Source organism: Rhinolophus sinicus, chromosome 15 (genome assembly GCF_057876585.1).
Source record: "Rhinolophus sinicus isolate RSI-liver-muscle chromosome 15, RSI-T2T, whole genome shotgun sequence".
Lineage (NCBI taxonomy): Eukaryota > Metazoa > Chordata > Mammalia > Chiroptera > Rhinolophidae > Rhinolophus > Rhinolophus sinicus.
Window position 1 is genome coordinate 47,956,488 of NC_142515.1, and position 25,867 is coordinate 47,982,354.

Consider the following 25,867-nt stretch of genomic DNA (forward strand, 5'->3'; position numbering starts at 1 on the left):
GCCGTTTTGAAGCAGGAAGTATTATCTTCCATCCTATGTGCTGGGGCGTGGACCTGGATGCCAGTGTAGAGGCCTGTCATGGAGGAGAGAGGTTGGAAGTAGCTCTAGCTTGGGAGCCGAAGGGTGGACCAGGGCTGCTGTAAGATGGCAAAGGAGGAAAGAGGACAGCTGGAAAGGTGGAGACCAGGAGGGTGGGACAGATTCCCCCTCTGTCTGTAAGCCTGTGGGAATTGCAGCGTGGCCTGAGGCCAGGGCACTCCGGCCTGAGAGGGGAAGCTGGGCGTGCAGCAGGGTCTGTCAGGGTTCTGTGTTGCCATCCACGGCACTGGCCTTCACGTGCAGGACGCTGCACAGCACTCTGGGCCCTGGTGGGGGTTTCATTTGGGGCTCAACTCAAATGAGAGAGCTGCCTTCCTTCCTCCCCTGAGCGCCCCACCCTCACCCCGGACACAGGCGCTTAATCTTGATTCACCTATTCTTGGCCCCCTTTGTCTCTGGCTGTTCTCTCCATCCTCATCTCTTCCTGGTGTGTCCTTCCAAGGAGGGAAGAGTAAGTGTCTGTCCTTCCTGAGCTCAGCCTCTGCCCAGAGATTTAGAATTTTCACGGGAAGGTAAGAGAGGTTGAAGAAAAAGACAGGACACCGCTAAGGTGATAGAGCAAACCTCACAACGTCCTGGAGAAGCAACAGCTCTCCACGTGTCTCAGGACAGGTTCCAGGAAACACCCTGATCCATCCATAGTCCCCCCAAAGTACAGGCGGACCCTCTGCCACATGGGGCCAAAGCCCCCGTGCCCTCAGGAACAGTTAGACCCAAGGAACCCCAGAGGAAAAGGAGCCCCACAGGAAGAAGAGAGGTGCCGCTGGAGTGAAAGTGGGGCAAGAAGTCCTAGGATTGGGAGGGAGGGCATGCCGTGGGTAAGTGGCCCGTGGGCCTCTCCTACCTGCAGCACTGAGTCCCAGGCCCGCCAGGCACTGGCTGGCGCTACATCTTGAACAACTGCCCCTGCCTCCCACCCCCACAGGTCTCGGCCTCCACTGGTGGGCCTCTCTCTCTGGGGACCTTTTCTGCACTGTGACCTGTGACTTGGACCTCTCTCTCTCTCTATGGGTTCACATCTGAGAGGAGTGGCCGACGGTGGCTGCCAGAGACAGCAGGTCCTCAAAGCTCATCGTGAACTGGACAGCCGCCCCCAGCTTCCTGACCAACCATTCCCACTGACATCCTTGCAGGCCATGCTTCAAGGGCTGAGGCCTCAGGTCCTGAATCTGGTTCTCTGCTCATCATTTCTCTTGTGTCTTCCTTCAGGGAGAACGGGGCATGCCAGGGATGCCGGGCAAACATGGAGCGAAGGTACCTGCCTCTCCCCACACTCCAGGCAGCCCCCTCCCCCACCCCTCCCCCTCTCCCAAGCTCTTCCTCCTTCCCACATCCCACTGTGAAGCCAGGGTGCGCGTTTCTCCCCAGCCCTCTCACCAGACAGGGCTGCTCCTGTTTGGCCCCTGAGCTGTCACTCACCAGTGCCCTCCTGATGAGGCCAGGCCACCTCCTGGGCATCTCTGGGTCATAAAAAGCTCTGTGCAGTCCTGAGACCCTGTGGGGAGTAGGGACCCCCTAAAAATCACCTCCACTTGGGATTTACTAAGCCGTGTGCTTGGCAGCCTATTCATTTCAAAAGTAGATGGTCTTGGGCTAATAGAAATGGGGTACACTGCCAGCTGTTCCCCAGTCCATAAGGGCATAGGCCCAGAGAGCGTCCTGTGTGGAGAATCCTGCTGACACACTCTGGGGTGGACTGTGCATAATGACATCAGCCATCTTCTCCTCTCCCCTCCCCACGGCTCTACCCTCTTTCCCCCCCCCCCATCTCCTCCTCTCCTATCCCCGTGAAGCTCTCCCCCCACTCCACCCCAGGGATGCCCCTATCTACTCACCCATGGGCATCCTGCCCTGGTGCCCACTGTGTCCCCCAGGAGGGCCTGGGGGCTGGGCAGGTAGATGGAAAACCTGGGGAACCCAGTTGTGCCGCAAGCTCCTTTTCCTCAGGGTCCCCTCTCCCTGTGCCGATCTCAGCAACCCACCTTTCTCAGGAGTCTGGGCGGTAGGCAGAAGTGAGCCGTCTGCCTTCTCATCTCCCCAAGGGGAGGCTGGGCGGCTGACCACCTCCTCCGTGCCTCCCCCAACTGCAGAAAGTCTCCATGTCTTTTCTTCTCTCTGCCAGGGGGCTCCTGGAATCTCCGTGGCTGGGGAGAAGGTCAGTAGAACCCTGTATCTCAATACTGAGGAGCAGGAAGGAAGAAATGGAGAGAGGAGGGCAGAACTGGGGCTTCAGGGGCTCAGTGGGGTGGCCACTGGACCCAGGAAAGGGCAGACAGGATTGGGAAACATTTATCCTAAAGCAACATTTTTGCCAGATGCACAACTTGAACGAGTTAAGCCTCGCAAGGAAGTAGCAAAGGGCTAGCAGCCTCGGCGACAGGTCTCACCCTCCTGCCGATGTGCACGGAAGCCAGTGCTTTCCTTCACACTCCAGAATTCCATGCTTGCAAAACTTTAGGGAGGACCGCGGCAATCCTCCCCACCCTAACCACCCATCTAGTTGGCAGACGGATGGGTGGGGACACCCCAGCAGCACACGTGCTCCGTGTGGCTCTCCCAGCAGGTCTACTTACAGGGAGCACAGTGTGGAAAGCAGATGCCCATTCCATCCTGGCCCTCCACCTGGGGTGCCCCACGGACACCCACACCTGCCTCACCCATCACCTAGGGACAGAATAAGGAAGGGCCCAGGAGGCCTCCTGTGGCCTGGAGTGTGAGGCTTAGGCGTAGAAAAGCCAGGATGGCCAGGTGCTTCACCTTCCCCCAGAGTAGCTCTGCTCTTTGTTCCTGTGTCTGTGTGTGTGTGTGTGTCTGTCTGTCTGTCTGTCTGTCTGTCTGTCTCTCTCTCTCCTTCACCTGAGTCTTCTTTTTTTCCCACACAGGGTGAGCCAGGGACCCCAGGAGCCAAGGTACTGATACAGAGGGAACATTCTGGGCCGCATGGAGAATCAGGTTTCTGGTGGAGGTGGGAGGGGCTGCTGTGGAATTGCTCTGGGTCCCCCTGAGGCTGGCCTGGGGCTGGGGACCTGACCCAGCAGAGGAGAGCCTACCAGGGAAAGGCCCACCTGTCAGGAATGCACTGCCAATGCCTCCTTCCCCTGCCCCAATCCTGGCCTGGACAGTTGGCCTGCACACCGGCTCCAGCAGGCGGTGACCACGGTCCCCTGCACCGCCAGGACTCTGTCTCTGTCGTCTAGTTCATTAAAAGATGCAACATGGTCAGATACGTTTAAGAAACCAGAGGATAAAAATATTACACAGATATCTCTACTACAGGCCTTCTCAGAGCCGTTAATATGCTAAATGTGCATTGGGAGGCTCTGAAAAGGTAATATTTTGTGACTCATTTTCAAACTTTTTTGACCAGGGCATCCTGTTTTTCAGAGGAGCGTCTTGTGGGCCTAGTATTCTGGAAACACTGGTTTATGGTCATTGTCCATTATGCCCCTCACCATTTTCCCATCCTCTCATGAGTGATTTTCTCTTCTTACCCCAAAGGGAGACCGAGGAGCAGCAGGGAAGCCAGGGCCCCCAGGTTTGCCGGGAAAGAGGGGGCAGAGGGTAGGATACTGTGTCTTTGAGTGTGTGCCCCTTCATCCCGGCCTCCACTGGCCCCCCCCTCCCTGCCTCACCCCCATGGCTGCCGTGCTGCCTGCAGTATGCTATGGGAGCATGCGTCCCAGGAAGAGAGGAGTGCTGGAAAGCCTGGCAAAACTTCAGAAATTTGTACTGGAGAGCACACCCTCCCTCCCTGAAAGCCACTGGTTACCCAGGAGGACAGCCCCGCAGGAGGAAGGAAGGCCCTCCCTTCCTGCAGCCCACTCCCCTGGAGGGAGCATTGCATTCTTTCCCTGTAGACGCGGCCTGTTTCAGGGGATGCCCGGGAAGGCACAGCCCAGGCACAGCAGGGCCAGCTAGGGTCCCAATGCTCACTGCCCTCCTGTCCCCTGGGCCTTTACCCAGCTTCCTCCCCTTCCTTGGCCAGCTTCAGGCCACTCTGTCATTCAGCTTCTACCCAAGGGCAGGTGGCAAGGGAATGACCCCCAGAGATTGGTGTGACTTCTTTTGTGGCTTCAGCCAGAAAGGTCATTGAGACCTCTGAGCAAATTATGACTCAGGGCCCTCAGTTGATATTATTACCTACGTGAACCTCCAGACGTCAGGCTATGGAGAGTGGAGTGTCTCCTGCTGACTTGGCGGGGTGCTCTTGGGGGCTCTCCTGATGTGGGACACTCGGTGAAGGCCAAGTGAAGTCTTGGTGGCATAGAGGTGAGGAGACCTCCATGCTAGGCCAGCTCTCACTGACGCGGGGAGGGGTTGTTCACCGTCACGGAGCCTCTTTATCTGCCCTGAGAGCGGGCTCTGTGACTCCCGTCCTGGGGAAAAGAGGTCTTCAGGAGTGGAAGAAGCTGGTGAGGGACGGGTGGTAGTTTGCTGGAGCTGTTGTAACAAGGGACCACAACAGTGTGGCTTAAACTACAGGAATGTACTGTCTCAGTTCTAGAGGCCAGAACTCTGAGATGAAGGTAACGGCAGGGCGGGTTCCTCCTGCGGGCTCTGAAGCACAATGTGTTCCAGGCCTGTCTCCTGGCTTCTGGTGGTTTGCTGCCATCCTCGCCGTTCCTGGGCTTATAGAAGCCCCACCCCAACCTCTGTCTTCAGCCCCACATGCTGTTCTCCCCGTATGCATGTCTGTGTCCAAGTTTCCCCTTCTTATAAGAGCCAGTCATGTTGGAGTAGGGGCCCACCCTACTCCAGCGTGACCTCATAACGTGGCTAATTACACCCTCAATGACCCTATTTCCAAATGAGGTCATATACTGAGATACTGGGAGATGGGATTTCTACATACAAATTTTGGTGTGAGGAGGTCACAATTCAACCCATAAGAGAAGGCAAACTTCTCAAAATATTCCTCCAAAGAGAAGTTCTGGTTATATGGTTCTTGTCTTCTCGAGAGACAGGGAGGAGGTGGGCAGAAAGCTCTCCCTGGAGACCAGGAGCCTGTAATTGCTAGACATTGTGAACAAGAGAAGAGCATAGTGGAAAGGAAAAGCTTCCCCAATGACTGGCATTCCAAACTGTTCACCTGTCCCCAGGAGATGCCCCAAAGGGACTGGGTGAGTGATGAGGGCCCAGCCCCATGGGACAGGAGAGCAATGATATAGCCTGTGACCAGTGTGAAGTGGGGCAGGGCCTGGTGGGCTTCCTTCAGGAAGTGGAGTCTTTCAGAAAGCAGCCCACCTTGGGGCAGGGGGACAGGAGAGAGGAGAACCAAGGCCCAATGCGGGCAGGGTGGTGTCTTCACCGGCATCCTGGAGAAACAGACTCTAACCCTACACTGTCTGCATTTCCTCCACAGGGTGAGAAGGGGGCTGCCGGCTCCCCTGGGCTACTTGGCCTCCTGGGGCAGAAGGTGGGTATCGACGAGCTCTGAATGGTGGGTACTGTGTAGAGGCCTTGGGGTCCGTCCCCACCCACATTGCTGGCCCTGCACATTCACACGGGCTCAGCATTCAAGGTGACCCTCCCAGGTGGGGGAAAGCAGCTGGAACACAGCCAGATTCTGTTTCAGAGGAGGAGGGTATGGGGTGCCACATGGGAGTCCTTGATTGACCGAAAGATGCCCGAATCCAGAGAATTCGATCGCTATGACCTGGTCAGATTTCTTTGCACCGGCTCTGAAAATGTGCTGGATGGTACACGAGCTCCAGGAGCTATTCCATTTAAAAAAAGACTAGAGGTCAAATAAGTGTGGGGAGAGCGGTGTAAGAGGCCTCCTTGGAGAGGGCACCTCCTAAGAGGGCACCTTAGCCTGTCAGAGCTCTGAACATCCTGCAGTGGAGGAGCCTGCAAAGCGTCATTTCACTCCACCTTTCCGAACATTCTTTGGCCACCAGACCCTTTTTTTTTTTCCACATTCCAAATATTTTCAACTCCCTGAAGGGAGTGTTCCATGGAACACACGTTGAGAAACACTGCTCTAGCCCCAGGTCCTGCTGGGTCTCTTATTTCAGCTCCAAACCTGTTCCGCTTCAGTAGCCAGCTCCATTCTGTCCTCAAATCCCATGGCTGGATCAGACCAGGCCAGGCTTCTGGAGGCCTCTGGTCCCCAGCCTTCCCGGTGTCCACATCTGGTGACCAGACCCTTAATGCCCACCCCCCACCCCCCATGTTCAGCCTAGACTGAGGGACAGTCAACTGCCTCCACTCCTCAGAACTGTGAGGGGAGAAAGACCGGGATCAACTACCTCCCTCCAGAGCTAGGTGGACCCAGTGATGCTGACTCTGCTTTCCACCCCCAGGGAGAGAAAGGCGATGCTGGCAACTCCATTGGAGGAAACAGAGGGGAGCCCGGCCCTCCAGGGCTCCCTGGGTCCCCAGGGCCAAAGGTGAGTCTTCCCCTGGGACCAGTGCTTTCGGGAACTGTTTGCCTGTGGCCTTTCTCCTCGGCCCATTCTTAAGGACTCTGTGGCCTGGGCACCTTGCCTTCCCTAGTCTTCTGTTCCAGAAGTGTGGTTTTTCCCCTGGATTCTGGAAAGGTCATTTGGTCTGAGCTCCTGCTTCCAAATGTTGACTGACCATCCAGGAGACGTACCCCTCCCAAGGCAACCCCTCCCAAGGCAGCTGGATGGTCTCATTGATTCAAATGGCTATGATGTCACTGAGTCAGGGACCAATGGCTGCAGGACCTTCAGACAGCCAGAAAGGCCCCTCCCTCACCTGGGCTCTGAATAAGTCAAAGGTCAGAGAGCTGCTGGGCCCCTGCCTGGTGCTGGCATGCTGCAGGGAGAGGGGGGTGGCAGCAGTGAGAGCAGCTGCAAAGGGGACTGCCCACGCTTTCCTTGCCCTGGGTGGACGCTGCAGGGGTAAGATTTGGGTTTCCTAAAGCAGATGCCTCCTGCGTTGCTTGGTGTATTTTTGCACACAGGAAAACAAGGGGATCTCTTCCTCGGCTTATAAGGAAAAGATTAATTACATGATTGGCAGCAATACACACATTCATTCCACTGACACTTTTCAAGGGTCTATTATGGGTGGGCAGTGGGGCTGCAGGGAACCGGCCCTGGGCTGGCCCACAATCTAGCAGGACAAACGAACGCACGGTTTGCAGGAATATAGTGCAGGGAGCCAAGTGATGCCCATGGACAGGCAAGGAGAAGTAGCAGGAGGGGTCTCGGGCTTCCCCCGCCCCGTGTCCTGTGACCTGTGGCAGGAACAGAGGCCCCCTGGCATGAGCACCAGCTTTGCCAACCACAGCCCTGTCACCTGGGCTCCCAGACAGCCCCAGTGTTGGAGTTTGTCCTGCTGACCCCACAGGGCATGGGTACCTGGTGCGTCTGGGGTCTTGATTTGGGATTGGAGAAACCTGCTCACTGTTATCCCTGCACCCCGAAACAAAAGGGAGGGAAAGCTAGAAGATTGTTCCCCATATCATGTCCTCTTTCCAGGTCCAGGCAAACGTTTACTAAGTGACTCCTTTGGAAGGGGCCTCCTCCTATGTCCCCTGCCCGTCCTGTCCTGGGCTTCATGGAACACACACACACACACACACACACACACACACACACACACACACACACACACAGCCTTCACTCTCCCCGCACTCTCCCAGGCAGTATGAGGTGTGCCTTTGGAGTGCTCTAGGCTCCAAAATGACCCGCCAGAGGCTGCTAGCCATCCACAGTTGGGGGCCAAGACAGAACTGGGCACATGTGTGTTAACTGAGAACTAGGGAGGGACTGGCTGGGGGGTGGGTGGCGGTGGACACCAGCAAGTGGTACAGAACTCCGAGGAGATAGGAGGGCTGCCTGGAGGAGGTGAGACCCAGGCTGGGCCCAAGCGTGGGTAGGAGTCAGAATGGGATGAGTTAGTAGAAGTCAGCAGGGAAAGAGACAGAGTCCCAAAGACACTTAATACCCAGGATCCCAACAGCAGGACCATCTTTTGCCCCGTTGGGCAGCAGTCCAAGCTGCCCTGCATGCCCTCATCCCATCTCTCTCCTTCCCCAGGGAGAAGCTGGTGTCAATGGCCAGGCCGGCCCCCCAGGACGGCAGGGAGACAAGGTACAGAGGCCCCCAGACCTGAAAGCTACAGGATGAGGTTCAGCTTGGGAATCCAAGCCCCAGCTCAGAGATAAGCAGTCTTGGCCATCCGGGTGGTGGGACCCCCAGGGCAGAAGGCTGACGGGCCATGACTCCTGCCTGCTGTCTCTTCAATGAGACAGCGGTCATGTAAAGGCTGGCCCAGCGACAGGACACTGGGCTGGGGGGTGACTCAGAGCCCCTGCTCTGTTAGCTTCCAAGCCACTGAGAAAGGGAGACTTCTCTCCAGCTACTCCCCGTGGAAGGCTCAGGGGGGTTGCCTCACAGGTGCACAGTGACTGAAATGCTGGGGTGGGGGAGGAGGTACAGGGACAGGTGGCCTGCAGGGGACAGTGGCTCAATGCTCCATGAGCTGGCCAACTACAGGGTCATCGGGAGTTCAGTTCTATTAAAGGGTTCATTTTCCTTAATTTTTACTTTCGACCTTATTTTTTTTAAATTGTCTTCACTGTTAATATCATCGCAGAACAACTGGAACTGTGGTTTGTTTTCACAATTTACCCCACGGTTCTATTTATTCCCTACAGTTCTGTCCTATTTCCAATAAGAAAAAATCCCCTCACTTCACCCACTCGGAGAGGCTGGGGATTCCTAATACCTTCCATCCCCGCTCTTCCCGCGTTTCATCCTGCCCTCGTTTCATCCTGCCCTTTGGGTCTTTCACAAGCCGAGGGGCCCCCCCTAAGAGAACTACACGGGCTCTTCAATTGGTGAAAATTGAGCGCTTGAAACCTGAACAGAACGGAAATAAAGAGAAGCAAAGGGCCTAGTCTCTGTTCCCAAGGAGGTGGCTGATCTAGGGGTCTGGGAAGAGGTGGTGAAACAGACGCGGTGGAATCACTAACAACTAATGCAGGAAAGAGTATCTTTAAGTGCAAAGACAGAGGGAGCTTGGAGAGAGAGAGGAGACGGACACAGGCCTCCTGATAGAATAGAGCCTGCGCTTTAGTGCGCAGGGAGCTCTGCGTCCTCATGGCCTGAGCTGGGATGAGCCTCCTGGCCCCTCCAGGGCTCCTAACGCATGGCCCCTCTGAGGACAGCAGGTTCTCTTGTACCAGCTTTATCCCCATTTCACTCCAATTTTGTCACGCAATAGGGGGAGCCTGGAGCGGCTGGAGAACAGGGACCAGCTGGCCCCAAGGTACGTGCACATCTCACCCAGAGTCACAGCACTGCGTCTCACCTCCCTGGGGTCACAGAGTGAAGGGCCTGTCCCTGGGATCTGGAGGGGGAGAGAGGGGATGAGCATGCTGACCCCTGAAAGGAGGTCTGGCATTGCAGCCATGACGGGGCGCGTCTTCTCCAGTGGGTCTAGTGCAGCGTTCTCACTCAGAGTTGAACTCTGGGGTATCCTCTGCGAGCGTTTGGAATCCCCTGGTGGGCTCCCCCTCCTGCTGCTCTGGGTCCACTTGTGTGTAGCGAGATGCAGCCAGCGTTGGCTATGGTCCCGTTTGAGAGACAGCAGTCAGCAGTTGTCAGGGCCCCGCTGGCCCAGGCCCTGGGTTGAGATGGCATTTGTCTTGTCCTGTAGGGCTCCAAGGGAGAACCAGGGAAAGGAGAGATGGTGGATTACAATGCAAATATCAACGAGGCTCTCCAGGTGAGTGGGGGCTACCCGAAGACTGGAGATCTGGGGGTGCTCGTGGGACTCGGGGCTCTGCACCAAGGCCTGAGAAGGGAGCGCTGCAACCCCTGGGTTAGTGTCTCCCGGCCAAGACATTGGGCAGGGCTTCCGGAGCCTCGCTCCCTTGTTTGCTCTCCTTCCGCCTTCCACGGTGCAGCCTCCAGGCAAACGGTCCCCCTCATTCGGCCTCCCGGTGGCCTGGCTCTCCATCGGGGTCCATCTGGCCCATTCTCCAGGCTCTGGGTGTCAGAACCACCTAGCACCCTGTGGGGTGTGGGCCCAGCCAGGGTTCTGGGGCCCCATTTCTTTAGTACACACACTCCCCTTGCCCATGGTAGCATCTGTATTCCTGACACAAATCTCCCTTTTGTGTCAATTTTATCATATTTCAAGTTATGGTACCCACCCTTTGAAGCAGGGTTTCTCATCCTCGGCACTGCTGTCATTTGGGGCTGGCTAATCTGGGTTGTGGGGAAAGGCTGTCCTGTTGCCTTGTGGGGAAAGGCTGTCCTACTGGCACTTCGTTTCACTTAATAGTTTTAGTGGCCATGCATCACAGAACACACGGAGGGATGACACAGACCCAGAGTCAAGCACCAATCATATGATGCCCCAATCCCAGAAACTGGTGTTAACCACGTGGTTCTGGAATCCATCAGCTTCACTTGGAAACATGACGGGTGTTGTAGGGGTGCTGTAACATGCCTTGTCACCACTCACCAGATGCCAGTAACACCCCACCCCGTTATGACAACCAAAATGTGTCTCCAGACTTTGCCAAGTGTCCCCTGGGGGGGCAAAATTGCGCCAGGTTGAGAACTACTCATTTAAAGGAAACTTGCTAACCATGTGAATCCATTTACAAGGTGTACAATTCTTTTTTAATGCCAACAATTGTCCATCTAGTTATTTTTTGAGTGATTCCATATTTTGCTATGCTGCATCTGTTTAAAGGGTGGTACATCAGAGGCTTGAAGTCTAGGTTCTGGAAGACAAGGGAAGAGCAAGGGAGGGTCCCAGTCAGCGACTAGAAAGAATATGAGATGTTTCCTCCCTTTTTGGCAAAGTGAAAGAAAGCTTGCAGGCCACGTGAGGGCTTGTCTGAGCCTATTGTGGGACAGCCTAAGCACCATTAGGCGCGATGTGGGGTGTTCTCCGTGGTTACAAACCTCTAGGAGAGGTGGGGGTGGTGTGGGGCTGGGAGGCATGGAGACTGACCTAGAGGGTCTGCCTCCACTGTGCTCCCCGGGGGCTCTCAGCTCCCACTTTCCATGTCTGGGCCGGGGGATCCGAAAGATGGCTCTTGCCTTGCTCTTCACCTGATTGCATGGTGTTGGTTTTTCAGGAGATCCGGACGCTGGCCTTGATCGTAAGTCTTCCTCCTCCTTCCCTTTCCCTGGGCACCAGGCTGGGGGCGGGAGGGGGTGAGGCAGTCTAGAAACGAGGACAGAAAGTCTTGCCTCCAGAAGGCAGAGGCTGGGCTTTCTGGGTTAGGGTTGATCCTGCAATGCTGGAGCAGAGGGTGCTCTAAGCCTGAGCAGGGGGTCTCAGGAGCTGCACCCCCACCCCCATTATGGCTGTCTGCAGAAGTGGCTCTTCACCGATAAAGCTGTACACTCTTATCACAGTATAAACGCTGGTTCTCATTGCGGCTGTGTCTAGGAAGTAGAGGCGTAGAGGAGGAGGTTATTGTGCATTTCATTTTTATCAGCCTTCAGCTGATAAAGTGCATGCTCCTAAAAAAATCAGTAGCGACCCTCCGCATTTCCCCCTTCGCTAGAAATCAATCTCATTACCTGCACCAGGAAACCGGGGAATTCCAAGCCTGCCTTTTGCAGGTGTGCCGACCAGTGACAGACTTTCGGGAATAAGTGTGGTTAAAAACACTACCACCAGGTTGAACTTCCAGGTGGAGAGGAGAGGAGAGGTCACCAAGTTCTCAAACTACTGGCGCTTCTTTCACTTAACAGATTTAGTGGCCCACGTGTCACAGAACACACGGAGGGGTGACACAGACCCAAAGTCAAGCACCAATCATATGATGCCCCGATCCCAGAAACTGGTGTTAACCACGTGGTTCTGGAATCCATCAGCTTCATTTGGAAACATTAAAATATATTATTTAAAATAGCTTTTGGAAGCAAAACTCTCCTGGAAACACTTTTTTTTCTTTTAAAGTCAACCTTGAGGTATAATTTACATTCAATAAAATGTATCCCTTTTAGGTGTAGAGTTTGCTGAGTTTTGACAAATTTACATATCCATATATCCCCCGCCCCCAGTCACTCCAGAAAGTTCCTTCATGGGCCTGAGAAGTCAGTCCCACACCCCCGCCCCCAGCCCTGAGCCACCACTGACCTGCTTTCTGTCACCACAGATTATATGCGTCTTTTCTAGAATTTCCTATGAACACAATTACACAGTACGTAGCCCTCTGCATCTGGCTTTTTTGCTCAGCATAGTGTCTGGGTTTCAGCCATGGCATGAGGTACCAGTCCTTGCTTCTTTTTTCATTGCTGAGCATTCCATTGTATGGATGTCCCAGCCCTTCACTGTCGATGGACATTGGGGTTGTTTCCTGGAAACATGTTTAAGGCACTGTCAGGGAAGGTCAGACTTATCTTCTTGGAGCCCAGGAGCCCCCAGTGGTGCCTGAGAGGAAAGACTAGGGGAAGGGGACTGGGCGTGGCTCTAAGATTCCCCCCTCCACCCGCTTTAACCCAAACACACTCAGGGCTTATCCGCTTCACACTGTGGAGTCCCCGTGTTATTTCCTTTGCAAAAAAGTGCTCCTGCCATTGATGAAGTGGTTTATAGAGACGAGCTCTATATACCGGCCTCCATATACACCCCTCTGCTGACAGGCCACCTTTCTTAGTCGGAAAGTTCTTCCTTGAGTCTTTTTTTTCTTTCTTAGGGTCCCCCTGGTCTTCCGGGGCAAATCGGCCCACCTGGAGCTCCAGGGATCCCAGGCCAGAAGGTAACATTTTTCTTCCCGGGGGGAGGTAGACCCTGCAGAGGCACTGTGTGTGTCTCCGCGTGTGGGACCCCAGGGCCACCCCTCATCCTGTGACCCTCTCCTCTTCCCAGAGCCACCACTTCACTCTGGCCTGTAATTCCTCCCAATGTACCAAGGCACCACGGGCCCTGCCCGCCCACATCACAGCCGCCGTCATGCCCCCCACTTTCGGCTCTGCCATTCCTCCCTTGCTGCCTGGCTTAGGCTCCTATAACTCAACCCTCTGATGTGGTGGAGCCTGCCCCAGCAGACCCTGCCCCAGCCAGACCTATAGCAGGGACCCCAACCCGCCATCAGGGAACATGGCACTTGAACATCCCCCTAATCTCACCCGTCCTCGCTTCCCAGCTTTGGCTCTTTTATACTCTGCCCCCAACCCCTGATTTTTCTTAGAAGGCTGTGCATTTCTGTCCCTCTGCCCTCTGCTCATGAAGCCTGCTGCCCTGAAGTCCCTTCGCCTCTTCCCTACCTTTCAAAGTCCTCATATTTTAAGCCCAATTCAAAGGCAACCTCCTCCTTGAAGCCTCCCCTGATCTATCACGCAGAATTTACTGTCCTTTCGGCTCTGCTCCACTCATAGTACCTATATCATTTTGCCTTGGTGGTGCAGCTGGTTGTTACCTGGCCTCAAAGACAGAGGCCATACCTCCTTTATCTCCCTCCCTGACCTAAAGAAGGGGCTTGGGTTGATGTGAAGATGAAAGGAGTGCTCGGTGGGGCAGTCAGGATAGAGAGCTGGGTTGAGTGCCCAGGGCCCTCAGCGGCAGCAGCAGTGCGAGGTTGGAGGTAAAACTTGGACTGCGGAGCCAGACTGCTCGAATTCAGATCCTGGCTCCACTCTTCACTAACTGCAGGCCTTGGGCACACAACTCAGGGTCCTCGTCCATAAGACGGAGACAGTACATACCTCCTGAGGCCTCCTGGCACAGAGGAGGGGCTGCGTAAGTGACCACTATCATTCTTCTCTGTTCTGAGAATGACCGTTAGTTGTTCTGGCTACAGGGGGAGATTGGACTTCCAGGCCCTCCCGGACACGATGGGGAAAAGGTAAGAACAGGCATTCCCAGACAAACCTCTGAAGGTGGTCCTTGCCCTGGGGGGTGAGAGGGGAGAGGCTCTGGAAGAAGCCCAGGTGTGTGCCTTGGGGGTGGGGGAGGAGGGAGGGGAGGGGGAGCCCCACCCTGCAGAAGCCCTGCTGAGCCCCACAGCTGACCCCAGAGGAGCCAGCAGACCCGCTCTGGGATGGGCTGGGCCTGGGGGCTGAGGGCCCTCGGACCCCCACAGGGAGTTGGACAGGCTCTCTGCCTGGTCCCACTAAACACCTCAAAGTCCTTTAGGCCATGTGATGCTTTCAAGTTCTCTCCCCTGTTTTCTCCATTAGCATATCTAATAAGAGTTGTTGATATTTTCTAAAGGGACCTCGAGGCAAACCGGGAGACACGGGCCCCCCTGGTCCCCAAGGCCCCCCGGGAAAGCCTGGGCCGGCAGGAGTCAAGGGAGAAGATGGACACCCGGGGGGCCTGGGAGAGAAGGGGGACAAAGGGGAGACGGGGCAGGCAGGCCCCCCGGTGAGTGCCAGGGCTGGCGGGAGCCGACTCTGCCCTTCTGCATGCACCCCCGGCATGATGCTGGCCCTGCACCATGCCAGCTGCAGCCTGGACTGTGAACTGGGAGCCAGGAGTTGGGGGCAGGGGCGTCACCTGATTCCCCTTCAAGCCATTCACTTTATAAAGGCCAGTTTCCCACCTCAAGAGACCTGGGTCCTATTCTGTCATATCCTATCTGAGTCCTCAGGAAAACCACTGAGCCTGGCAGAGCCTCAGTTCCCTCGTCTCTAAAATGGGCATCCTAATGCCTTGCCTGGATACCTGGCTGGATTGCTGGGAAAGAGATGAAGTGATAGGTCTAAAACTGCCTCTTGGGCAAGCATCCAGAATCCCTCTACCCAGGAGAGGTTGCTTGTACAAAAAAAGAGGTCTTAGCCCGCTCCAGCTAGGCCACTGCCTTGACTTGGGAGCCTTCTCTGGGCCTCAGTGGTTTCTGTCTGTGAAATGGGCACCATCCTAGACACCTGCCCTTGGAGGAAGGGAGCCATGCGTGCATGCCACATTTGGTCACGACACTCAGTGTGACAACCTTGTGCTTGACTAACAGAGATCTTTGTCGGTCCTTAGGGTCTAGATGGCCCAACTGGGGAGAAAGGAGAACCAGGTGGCCAAGGGAGACCCGGAGCGACAGGATTGCCTGGCCCTATTGGGCTCCCGGGATTTACAGTAAGGCGAGAGGTCTGGGTATCCAGGTGGTCCGTAGGCAGCTGCAGGCCAGGGCACGTGAGCAGGGTGCCCCTCACTGCAGTCAGCAGCCTAGCGGGTGCCTGGCTCTGCAGTGAGGCCGCACTAACCCCAGACCGCCTGCCAGGCCTGAGTGGGGGTCCTCTTGATGAGCAGCTACTTTCTGAGGGGCAGTGAGTGTAACCAGAGGGTCCAGTTCTCTCAGCTCACAGATCGGAGGCTTCTGTCTTCAGGAGCCAACAAAGTTCAAAAGCGCTAGAATCTTGGACTCAGAATTCTCCTCTTCTGGGTGAGAATGGGGAGAACCTCACAGGTCTGACCCAGTGCAGGGATCCCTTGGCGGCCACCGACCTGGCTACGTCACTCAGCCAGAACAGGAGGCAGCTCACTGCCTCTCGACATGTCCCCTCCTTTGTGGAGCAGCTCCAAGCTGGAGGGAGAGCTCCTGGGTGTACTGTGCAAGCTCCGTCGTCAGCGTCTCCCCACTGGCCCTGGCTCTGCCTCTGGAGCCACATTCGTTTTCTGTAGCTACGTAAGAAACCGCCCCAAATTTAGCAGCTTAAAACCACACTTGTAATGTCACAGTTTCTGTGGGTCAGGAGTCCAGGCCCGTGTCAGCTGGGTCCTCTACCCAGGGCCTCACAAGGTTATAGTCAGGGTGTCAGCTGGCTGCATTCTCATCTAGAACTGGGGTCCCCTTCCAAGCTCGCTGCTGCTGGGGTAGGACTGAGTCTCTCAGCTCCTAGAGGCTGCCTACAGTTCCCTGCCACACGGCCTTCCCCACAGCAGGCAGTTCCCATTCTAGCAGCTTGTTTCTTCAAGGCCAAGGCCAGTAGAAGTATCTCAGCTATGCTAGCAAGACAGAGCTCTGTGTGTAACATATGTATAGTGTAATCTTAACATGTTATATGTTATCATGTGTATACCATATGTATGTTATAATTTGTAACAATCGCCCAGTGACATCCTGTCACCTTTGCTGTATTCTGTTGGTTCGAAACAAGTCACGGGTCCACCTGGGGCCTGGCCTCGCAGGACCATACGGAGTCCCCACCTCTCCTCCACATGCTGGAACCTCAGCCTTAAAAGGCAGTGGTCAGAGGCTCTCTGCTCCATCTTCCTCCGTCAGGCTGACCCCCTCCACAGCCTCCAAGGTGTTCCTTGCCAATACCTAGGCCTAGTTTAGTCCTGGTCTGGATTGTCAAAGAATTAAGGGTGTGTCTGTGCCAGACTCCCCGAAGTTCTGGCATCCACTTCATGGTATTTTGTGCCCACAGGGAGAAAAAGGAGAACCCGGGGAGAAAGGTGACCCAGGAGTGGAGGTAAGTGGTACCTGCTCTGCCTTTTGTGTTGGGGGGTATTTAACAGGGACCTCGGCACAACAGTCTGTCCAGTGTGCACAGCATTTCTGTGCTCTGGAATGAAACTTGCAACTGCCTGACTCAGGGATGGGGCAATACGTTGACTGTTCACTAAGCACCACAGTGTTGGGCCTTGGAGCCCCTGGTCTCTCCACGGTTTCCTCTTTAATCAAGTTTCTCGACAGCATTCACCAAGCACCCACCATGTTTCATTCCCAGTGTTACTGCCTAGAGACAGGAAATAAACAGAACTGTCCCTGTGCTGCAAACAGTCCCCGGTAGTGGGCACTAGACTGGTAGCAGCTCAGGGAGTCAGGCGAGCACCCCAGACAATGGGTCATTTGAGCAGGGTCTTGCAGACATTGTAGGAGTTTGCCTAAAAGCTCTGGAGGTGGCTTTTCAGAGAGAGGCCTTATTCTTTTGAGACATGTGGTGAAGGAAAGAGGAGAGGACAGTGGAATGAGAGGCAGTCATGATGGAGGCCAGGGTCTCGTAAGATGGGAGAGAATTGGGTGTATTTGTAGGTTCAGGGGACAGAGCCAGGAAAGCAACAGAGGTCAAGGATACATGAGGGAGAGACTGCTGAGTAGGAGAGCCCAGGGCCACCCAGACACCACCACAGAGCGAAGGGAGAGACCACCAAGCCTTCTCAGTCTCCAGAGAAGTCCCCTGGCTCCTGTCTTCATCAGTGTCACCAAACCCTGTCTGCATTTAGTGAAACGGATCTGATTATATAACTTGTATGTTACTTATTTGGAGATGGATCGCCTCCTAAAGAAATGCTCCAAAATGCAGGAAAGGCATTATACCCAAAAATGTTCCTTCCAGACGTATTTAAAGTCAAAATTGGAAACAGCCTACATTTCTAACAAGAAGGAAATGATTAAATAACTCATGGTAATAATACTGGTGGTAATAACGGTCCCCACGTTGGAGAGCGTTCCTTGTGCCAAGCACTGCTCCAAGCGCTGGCTGGGCAGTAACCCATTTTCCTTCCACTCAATGAATAGCCCATTGACATTAAACGGAGGCTTGTGGGCAACATCCAAAACAGGGGAATGGGCTTTGTATTCATTGCAAAAGAGCAGAGCATCAAATTTTATATATATATGTACATATATATATGCATATATATATTATAATATATATAATACATTTATAATATATTATATATAACTCTATAATATATTACACAATTATAATATATTACACAATTATAATATATTATAATATATAATACATAACACATAATATATAATGTAATATGACATATAATATCATAAGTATGCACATATATTCAAATATATTTTATGCATCAAGAAAGAGTGGAAGGAAATAAAGCAAAATATTAGCAGTACTAAGATATTTATTCCTTTTCCTTCTTCCAATTCTTTTTAATTTATAAACTATTTTAATGGTCTGTATTACTTTAATTTTTAAAAATTATTATATAGTAAAATTGACTTTTGGGGGAGTGTGTACATTTCTGTGAATTTTAGTACGTGCATAGATTTACATAACCACTGCCACAATCAGCATACATGAATTCATTAGTTATAATAAGGAAAACAGCAATAATTTTTTTTTTTTTAGAGTTTCCAAAGATTGAGTTCCCTGCAAAGAGCCTGTCTTTTGGAGCTAAAATGTCCACAGGTCCAAGGAATGTTAGAGGTTTCCATCTGCCCAGGGCAGAGGCTCCTTCTATGGTGACCTGGCAGAAGGTCCCTGCCCTGGCCACACTCCAGGGGATTTTTATCTCTGGGAAGGCGAAAAAAGCCCTGACACTGAAGTGGGATGAGCAGCTCGGAGAGGAGCAGGCAGGTCTCCTTCCTGCCTCTTGGGTGGCTGACTGTAGACAGAAGGATTTCCATCTTTATCAGAGACAGAATCTACACTGAACACCGTCCTCCACAGAAAGGAAGACTGACGTGGGTTCCCCATCCTCTCTCCTGTTCAAATCTCTTCTATTTCAACCCGCCCTCAAGGGAAACAGAGACCAGCAGCCCCAGCTACAAACCTGGGGGACTTGAGGAATATGCTTCGGCAATATAGCAGCCTCCCCCCACTCCAGACAACCGATCTCTGCTCCTTAAAGGCAGAGGTCTCAAATTCAGATGAACACAGAGGTCCAGGCTAAAGACACTAGGGAATGGTTGGGACTGAGGTAAACTGCTGCTCTCATGCCCCACCTGGAGGGGAAAGCTTGCATTCCGCTCCAGGCAACTGTTGCTATGCATAAACAAGAACCGAGTAGTTTTTTTTGTTTGTTTGTTTTTTGAAAAACCAGGCAATAGCTCTTTTTTTTTTTTTCCACCTTCGTAAAGGCTCATGAGTTGCTATGAGTTTGTCACATGTTCTAAGACTTCTTTTGGGAAACTGTGCGCCTGGCAGTTCTGTCTTCGGACTTTACAATCCCCAGCCAGACCTGGGCCGTGCCAGAACGCAGGACCCCTTAGAGCGTATCAGGGGTGGGCTAACCATCTCCCTCTGACTTGCAGGTACCTGGGCCAGCAGGGCCAGAGGGGCCTCCCGGACCTCCGGTAAGTTTGGAGGGCTTGTCAGTGTTTTAGCCCAGTGGTTGGGTCTTTAAGGTCCCCTCCCCATGGTGGTCACTGGCTCAACCTTAGCTTTGTGTCCTTGTTACCTCCTCCTCCCAGGGTGGGGTTTTCTCATCCACAAACCCCTCCCTGCTCCTTTTCCCTCCCTTGTTTCCCTCCCTCTGTAACACTAAGGAGGCTGGGCATTGCCCGGGTTCCTGGAAACAGTTGACGGGCCTGGCAGCCCTGGGTCTGGTCCCACTGTCCTGCAAGAGTTGCTCTGTCACTAAGCTCTGCCCTTTGCCGTCAGACATCGGCTCTTCCCCTTCCCTCTTCGTGCTAACCAGCCGGCTAGAAGGCCAGGATTAAAATGGAAAGTGACTCATTATAAACAAACCCCCCTGACTATGGTGTATAACTAGTACATTGCTTTGTACACCTGAAACTGATTTTAGAAAAAGAAAAACAAGCCCCACTCGATGGGCCTTTCAATGGTTCCAATGAGAAGACAAGGTCTTTAAAGGGACCCTTTTGCATTGCACCTGCAGGGCCCCCAAGCATCTTAAACCAATAGAGGCTGGTCCTGGCCTCTGCGGGTTCATGGTTCCCGTGGCGCAGCGTCACCCACTGTCATTGGTAGAAGTAGTAGTGGTAGTAATGACAATAACAACAATTATTTTAACTGACTATGTGCCAGAGACTGCTCTAAGCATTTTGCATATATTAATTTATTCAACTTTTGCTGTGTTTCCCCTGAGAAATCCTTTCATGAGACTCTAGGTCAGCCATGGGGGCCACAGAAAGATGCTCTGTCAGTCTCTGACTGGGGAAGTCTGGTTCAGACCCCACCCCAGGGAACCCCAAGCATGACCCCTCTCAGTATTCCCTCTCCTTCCCCTGCACAGGGGCCCCAGGCCAGGCTCTGTGCTCCAAGCCCTTGCTCTTTTGTGGTCCAACTTGCGGACAGGGACTTTTTTGACTTACCCAGAAATGCAGTTCTGAGGCCCTCTGTTTTGATTCCCAATGCAGGGCCTCCAAGGCATTCCTGGACCAAAGGTAAGAAGAGGTCATGTGACAGGTACTGGGTGAGGGGGTGGAGGAAGCGGACGGTGTCAGCGAGGGCAGAAAACAGGGAAAGTGCTTCAGAGGCGGGCAGCCCCGCTGACTCCTTCCCTAAATGGAGTCATGCGACACTCCAGCCAGTGGGGTAGGATCAATACAGAACAAAGTCCTCTGGTCCCTTTCACATCCACCATTGACACTGGGCATGCTTTGGATTTAGAATTTGCCCATCCATCAATTGACCCTACAGAGTGTCAGGTTAAATTCTTAATAAAGGATGGACTCCTTTTCCCATGTAATTGCCCCAGACCCTTCACTGCCCCGGAAGTATAGGTGGGAGACAGAGCGGCATGGCGTGAGAAGCTTCCGGAAACGAAGCCCGCCGGACTCTGGAGTGGGGCCCTCCCAATCTCCCCCTGAAAGCATTTCAGACAGCTAAGAGGGGCTAGAGGCTGCTGGAATGACAATGGCCCTTCCCTCCTGCTCTAATATTCTTCAGGGGACTATTGGGCAGTTTCTTTTCCTGATTAGTTTGGGCGCTTAGAGCTCCAGTGGTGGCATTTCAGGCATCTGCCAGCCAGTCTCTGCAGGCTCCCAGTTTTCCTGCCATGCAAAGAGTCACCTATGCCAAAGCCTAACCTGGAATTGCCCTGTGCATTTGTCTCCACTCCACCATCTCTTTCTTCTTTGGGGACCTCAACGTTGCCACAGGGATACAGGGGACTCTAGCTGAGGCAGAGCCAGGCTAAGAATTCTGGGGTTCTTAGAGCCCCCAACCTGCTACCCATGGGCCGCCCCCTCTACCTCCCCTACGCCTACTCCCATCTCCAGGACCTCAGAATGCAAGAACGAGTTGTCTGAGACATGCCGTCCTGTGATCTCTCCCATCTCCCTTTCCTTTAGGGGGAAGCAGGACTAAATGGAGCAAAAGGAGAGAAGGGTGTCCAGGGAGAAAAAGGAGACCGAGGTCCTCTGGGATTACCCGTAAGTATCTCGAGCCCAGCAAGACCGCAGTGAGGAGCCCAGCGGGGGGGTCGTGACGAGGTGCTGGGCGGGGCCCCGGGAGAAGGCTGCTGGGAGATTCGAGCTCCTAGACCAGAGGCTCTAACTCTCTTACTGAGGCCTCCTCTGGGCCGGGCCCTGGCCTAGGTGTGGGGCAAATGCAAAGCCAAATAAGACAGGGCTCTCCACCCCAAAGAGCACCCAGCTGGAGGGGCAAAGGTGGCCCAGGAACAGCCTCAGGCCCTACAAGGGCCTGATTCGGAGGCAATAAAAGCTTGCCCTTACAGTGGCCATGCGGGGAGAACTTGGGTGCTCCCTTGCTCTCTGCTCTTAAGCACTGGCCCCAGCAGAAAAACGTGTCATGTCAGATTCTCTGGCGCCCACTGGCTAAGGCCACTTAGCTCTCAGTTCCCTGAGATGTCTGATCTCAGCCTACCCAGGCTGAGAGGCCCCAGGTCAGGGCATGGGTGTGCTCAGAAGGCCTTTGCAGATGTGGGGCCTGGGCTGGGCCAATCTTGTTGCCCCAAGATTTAGTGGGCTGATGACCTGGTCACCTCATCCAGGTGAGCGCATCCCGCCACCTTGGGCTCCCTCACACCGCAGTGAGGGGCACTCCTTTTGGTTTGATTTTCAAGAGCTGGAAAGGATTTCAGTGATCCATCTCATCACTTTACTGATGAGCCCGGAGAAGAAAGTGAGTCCCTTGAGGTCACATATGCAGTTAGCGGCCAGGCTGGGCCAGAGGCTGCTCCTCCACGGAGGCCACAGCCTCGCAAGGGGCTCTTTCCGGCCCTGCGGCTTCCTCTGTCCCAGGCACCAGGCCAGTTCCCACCCCAGGAAGCCATAAAGAGCAGGGGGGAAATGGGAAGCCCCATTACCGCCGCTTGGCAGAGTTGGAAGGTCTGGTTAAAGGAATCACAGCAACCAAAAGCAAGAGCAAAAGGTATGCGTACACCCTCGCTAGTGCATCAAATGTAGGAACGTTGAAGGAGCTGATTCGCTTGACAGACTACAGAAAACTGATGACTTTAGCAGACATTTTCCCATGTCTTAAGCTGTGTCTGGAACCATTACTATTCTTTACTATTAAAGAGCCTCCCTGCCCCCACTCAACCACGCATCTCTCCTTTCCCACCTTCGGCGCCAACAACCCTAGTAAACAGGGAGAATTCAGTTAGGGGTTGACATGCAAATGGCACAGAGACCAAGCAGGTAACATCAACAAAGAAAATGCCAGAGGAAAGACAAAATACCCAGTCTAGCTTTAATTTTTCTACTTTTGCTAGAGGTGTGGGTACAGAGAAATCTTTTTGCTAGCTTGAGGAAACCGCAGAGCTGGCGTATTCATCAGAGTCAATTAGCATGGACTTCAGAGAGACAGTAGGGAGTGATGGGGACAGTGGCACAGCAGAAACCATGCGCTCCTTTTTAAGGAGAGCCACCCCTTCTCAGTTCAGCTGTCTGACACCTTGGGAGGATGAGGGGCCAGGATTTGGGGATCTTGTCTTTTTTCAAAGGAAGCGGGACATTTAGCATTTTAGGTGAAATCGCCCTATTTTCTAACATTAAATCAAAATTACTTGCAACACTGCTGACCATACAAAATATGTCAGTGGCCCACATAGGGGCTGACGACCTCCAGTTCACGCCCTCAGCTCCATCTCTCAAGATAACTCACTGTTAATGCTACATAGACAAAGTTTGTGGATATTTAGCTAATGTTCTGGTGTTAGGTTTCTCCTCCATATGTTATTCCATGTACTAACGGCGTGGTTTTCCAGACGTATCCTATTGATTTCTTCCTATCTGCCCTACACAAGTCATTCTCAACACTGGCTGCACATCGGAGTCACCTAGAGCTTTGCTAACTTGCCCTTACCCTGACCTCACCTTGGAGACTTTGGTTGAAAGGGGGTGGGGTGAGGCGTGGGCATCTGTATTATTTACACCACCCTCAGGATGTCTTCATGCTGCAGCTGGGATTGAGAACCAGGGCTCTCTAAGCTATGAGTCAAGATCATCCCAGAATTATGTGGTTCTAAAACTCAGAAGCGAAGTCCTGTAGGATCCTACTCCCCAGTACCCCTTCCCTAGGAGGAGGCAGCCCCCCGACCTCCTTTCCTGGGGGCATTCTCCCACCTTTAAAATCCCGAGGTCTAGGCTCATTTCTGAGGCTCAGTTGGAAGCAGTTTTCAAGGACTCAGTCCTTACTGGGCTAACGTGTCCCACTGCCTTCTCCCTGACTGCTTGGAACCATGAGCTGAGTCTCCCCTGGTTCTCCTACGCAGGTTGCAGGGGTAGCTTTACAGCCCAATACCTGAGAAGAGCCCCTTTCCCACCACACACCTCATGGGGCTCAGCAGCATCCCACCTGCCAGCCAGTGAATTTCAGGGGATGCATGGCCTTAGACCTCTGTCCCCGTCAGCTGTCCCCAAAGCCTTTTTCTATAAAGGAGCCCTTGTGTGGGATAGTGTGGTTGGGTTGAGTTTGTGTTGAGCTTTGCAAACTGTGACAGTTCAGAGACCCATCAGGAATCATTAGTAATATCATTTACGGGCCGACTCCTCCCAGCCGGCAGAGGTAGAAGTAGGCCAGCGTTTTCTCAGGTTTCAAAGCCGGGTCCTGAAACTCAGTGCTGAGCCTCTCAGGGTCCCCTCAGTGTGGCCTAGTCGCAACAAGTATGTAAAATAGGCTGGGAAGATCACCCTCACCAGGGCCCTGCCCTCCACATAGGTTTGTCCCTCCCCTGGGAAGGGACAAGGGAAGGATTCAGTAGCTCGGGTTCCAGACATCTCCCAACGGATTCACTTTGTGTCCGTTTCCCTGGAGCACTACAACCCTTTGGGAGGACTGTGGAGAGGGGACAAAAGGCGAGAGGGCACAGGGGATGCAGAGGATCAGAACAGCAAGTGCACTGATCTCCACCCAACCTGCTCGGCCGTCAGTCGGCCGCACTGCATTCAGTGTCTCCATGTTTTGTTGGTTTCCATGTGAATACCATTACCTGTCCTCCCAAGCTTACTTCTCCCGTTTTGTTTGATTACCAGCATTTGTGTCTGTCCAGAGTCACTGCTTCACTCACCTCTTCCCTCCCTGGTCCCTTTTTCTCCCTCCCGTTCCTCCCTTCCCCTCCTTTTGGTCAAACTGTTCCCTTCGTCCAGGGAGCTTCAGGTTTGGACGGCAGGCCTGGGCCACCGGTGAGTGTCACTTCTCCATGACCCTTCACCCCACCCCACCCCACCCCTGGCCTGTGATTCCTCTCGTCTGTCCCACTGTGGCCTCGTTTTCCCAGTGAGTCGTGCCTTATCCCACCACTGACACCATAAATGTACCATCTGTGCTCAGTTCAGAAATGCTAATTCTGGCTTCTTGACCCTTGGGTTCATCTGAATCCTCCTGCTTATAATATGCACCCAAACGTGGGGCCTCGAATCGGAACTTCCAGACCGCTGAATGTGGAGTGGTTGTTCCACTCCAGCAGCACAGACCCTGTTTCTAAATGAATGCTGAGTTCAGCCTGGGAGCCCAGCCCTGGGGGTTTGGGCTATGACTCGTCCCCACCAAACACAACAGTGTCTGTGTGTGCCCGTCATGCTGTGTTGTCTTCATACTGTGAGCTCTGTCCATCTCCTGTCTGCCCACGGGGGCTTCCTCGTCCTGTGCAGCCACCAGTCTGGTGTGTGGGGGGGTGGGGACAGCATGCACAGGTGAGGGCAGGTGTAGCATTTAGGGGCACACAGGCCAGTCCCAGCTCAGTGTTCTGGGGGCATGTTACAACCACACCTTTCACTTCCTGTTGCACCACAGTCACTCCACCCAACAAGGAGGTTTATACAGAGCAAACTGAGGAACACTTGGGTCCCCTTTTTCTCTGTTCTTCCTGATTCCAGAAAACAGCCATCACCTACTCATGGCTAGAAAATAGCTGGCCCTTCTTGTGACAAACAAACAACTGAAGCATCAGAAAAAATGTCCCTCCTCTCCACCTCCAAGTCCCCCTCCCAGAGCACCCCATGAGGTCTTCAGGGCAGTGGTACTCCCTGCTGAAGCCTGTTGCTCCCCATGGTGCTGGGCTCATTGACCATCAAGGGCCAGGAGGCTGGACTTCCCTGCCCGGGAGCTATAACCAGAGCCATATGTGTGTCCAGCCCCTTCCAGCCAGCGAGTGAGCTCTGCCCTTGCAGGACACGTTTGAGGCCACAGAGGCATGGTCTGCCCAGAAGATGACGTTCTAATGAGCTGGCTGGAGTGACACTTGGGGGAAGACGAGAACTTACAAGGTTCCCTTGTGGAGGGGAGAACATGCACACAGGATAGAGGGAGGTGTAAAGCTGAGTGGCAGCAGGCCTTTCTCATGCCTCCTCACTACACGTTTCTGGAGTTAAAATGACAGATTCTCACCTACGGAGAACATACCCATTTTCTACGCATCAATACGGTTTGGCTGCTCCATCACAGTCCCGCCCTTTCCATCCTCCTCACACCTAGCACACCTTTCCCAGGTAACCAGTCAGAGCTAAGGGGATGATCTGTGGCTGGAATCAGAGAAACCAAGACTTTCCTCTCAACTATTTATTCCATTCAGGTTGGACAGAGGAGAGCGGTACAAATTCATATATCTTGTCCCGTTGGACCTGAGGTTTTATTTTTTTCATAAAATCGATATCACAATCTTAAAGGAACATTTGTATGAGAAAAATAATCCTGCCCTGCCAGTACCAATGCTTATTGGGCACTTCCTAAGCACCACGTGCGTGCCATGCGTT

General features: G+C 53.5%; 1 protein-coding gene across 1 annotated transcript in view; it reads left to right on the top strand.

Moving 5' to 3' along the window:
- Positions 1-25,867, top strand: part of COL13A1 (collagen type XIII alpha 1 chain) — a 144,511-nt gene that overhangs the window by 104,697 nt on the left and 13,947 nt on the right. The window contains exons 17-33 of the mRNA XM_088792047.1: positions 1,309-1,353; positions 2,222-2,254; positions 2,982-3,008; positions 5,462-5,515; positions 6,405-6,491; positions 8,112-8,165; positions 9,301-9,345; positions 9,736-9,804; positions 11,174-11,197; positions 12,746-12,808; positions 13,850-13,894; positions 14,263-14,415; positions 16,416-16,460; positions 18,998-19,039; positions 20,066-20,092; positions 21,002-21,082; positions 24,263-24,298. Coding sequence (XP_088648173.1) covers positions 1,309-1,353; positions 2,222-2,254; positions 2,982-3,008; positions 5,462-5,515; positions 6,405-6,491; positions 8,112-8,165; positions 9,301-9,345; positions 9,736-9,804; positions 11,174-11,197; positions 12,746-12,808; positions 13,850-13,894; positions 14,263-14,415; positions 16,416-16,460; positions 18,998-19,039; positions 20,066-20,092; positions 21,002-21,082; positions 24,263-24,298 — 930 coding nt within the window. The remainder of the gene's footprint in view (positions 1-1,308; positions 1,354-2,221; positions 2,255-2,981; positions 3,009-5,461; positions 5,516-6,404; positions 6,492-8,111; positions 8,166-9,300; positions 9,346-9,735; positions 9,805-11,173; positions 11,198-12,745; positions 12,809-13,849; positions 13,895-14,262; positions 14,416-16,415; positions 16,461-18,997; positions 19,040-20,065; positions 20,093-21,001; positions 21,083-24,262; positions 24,299-25,867) is intronic.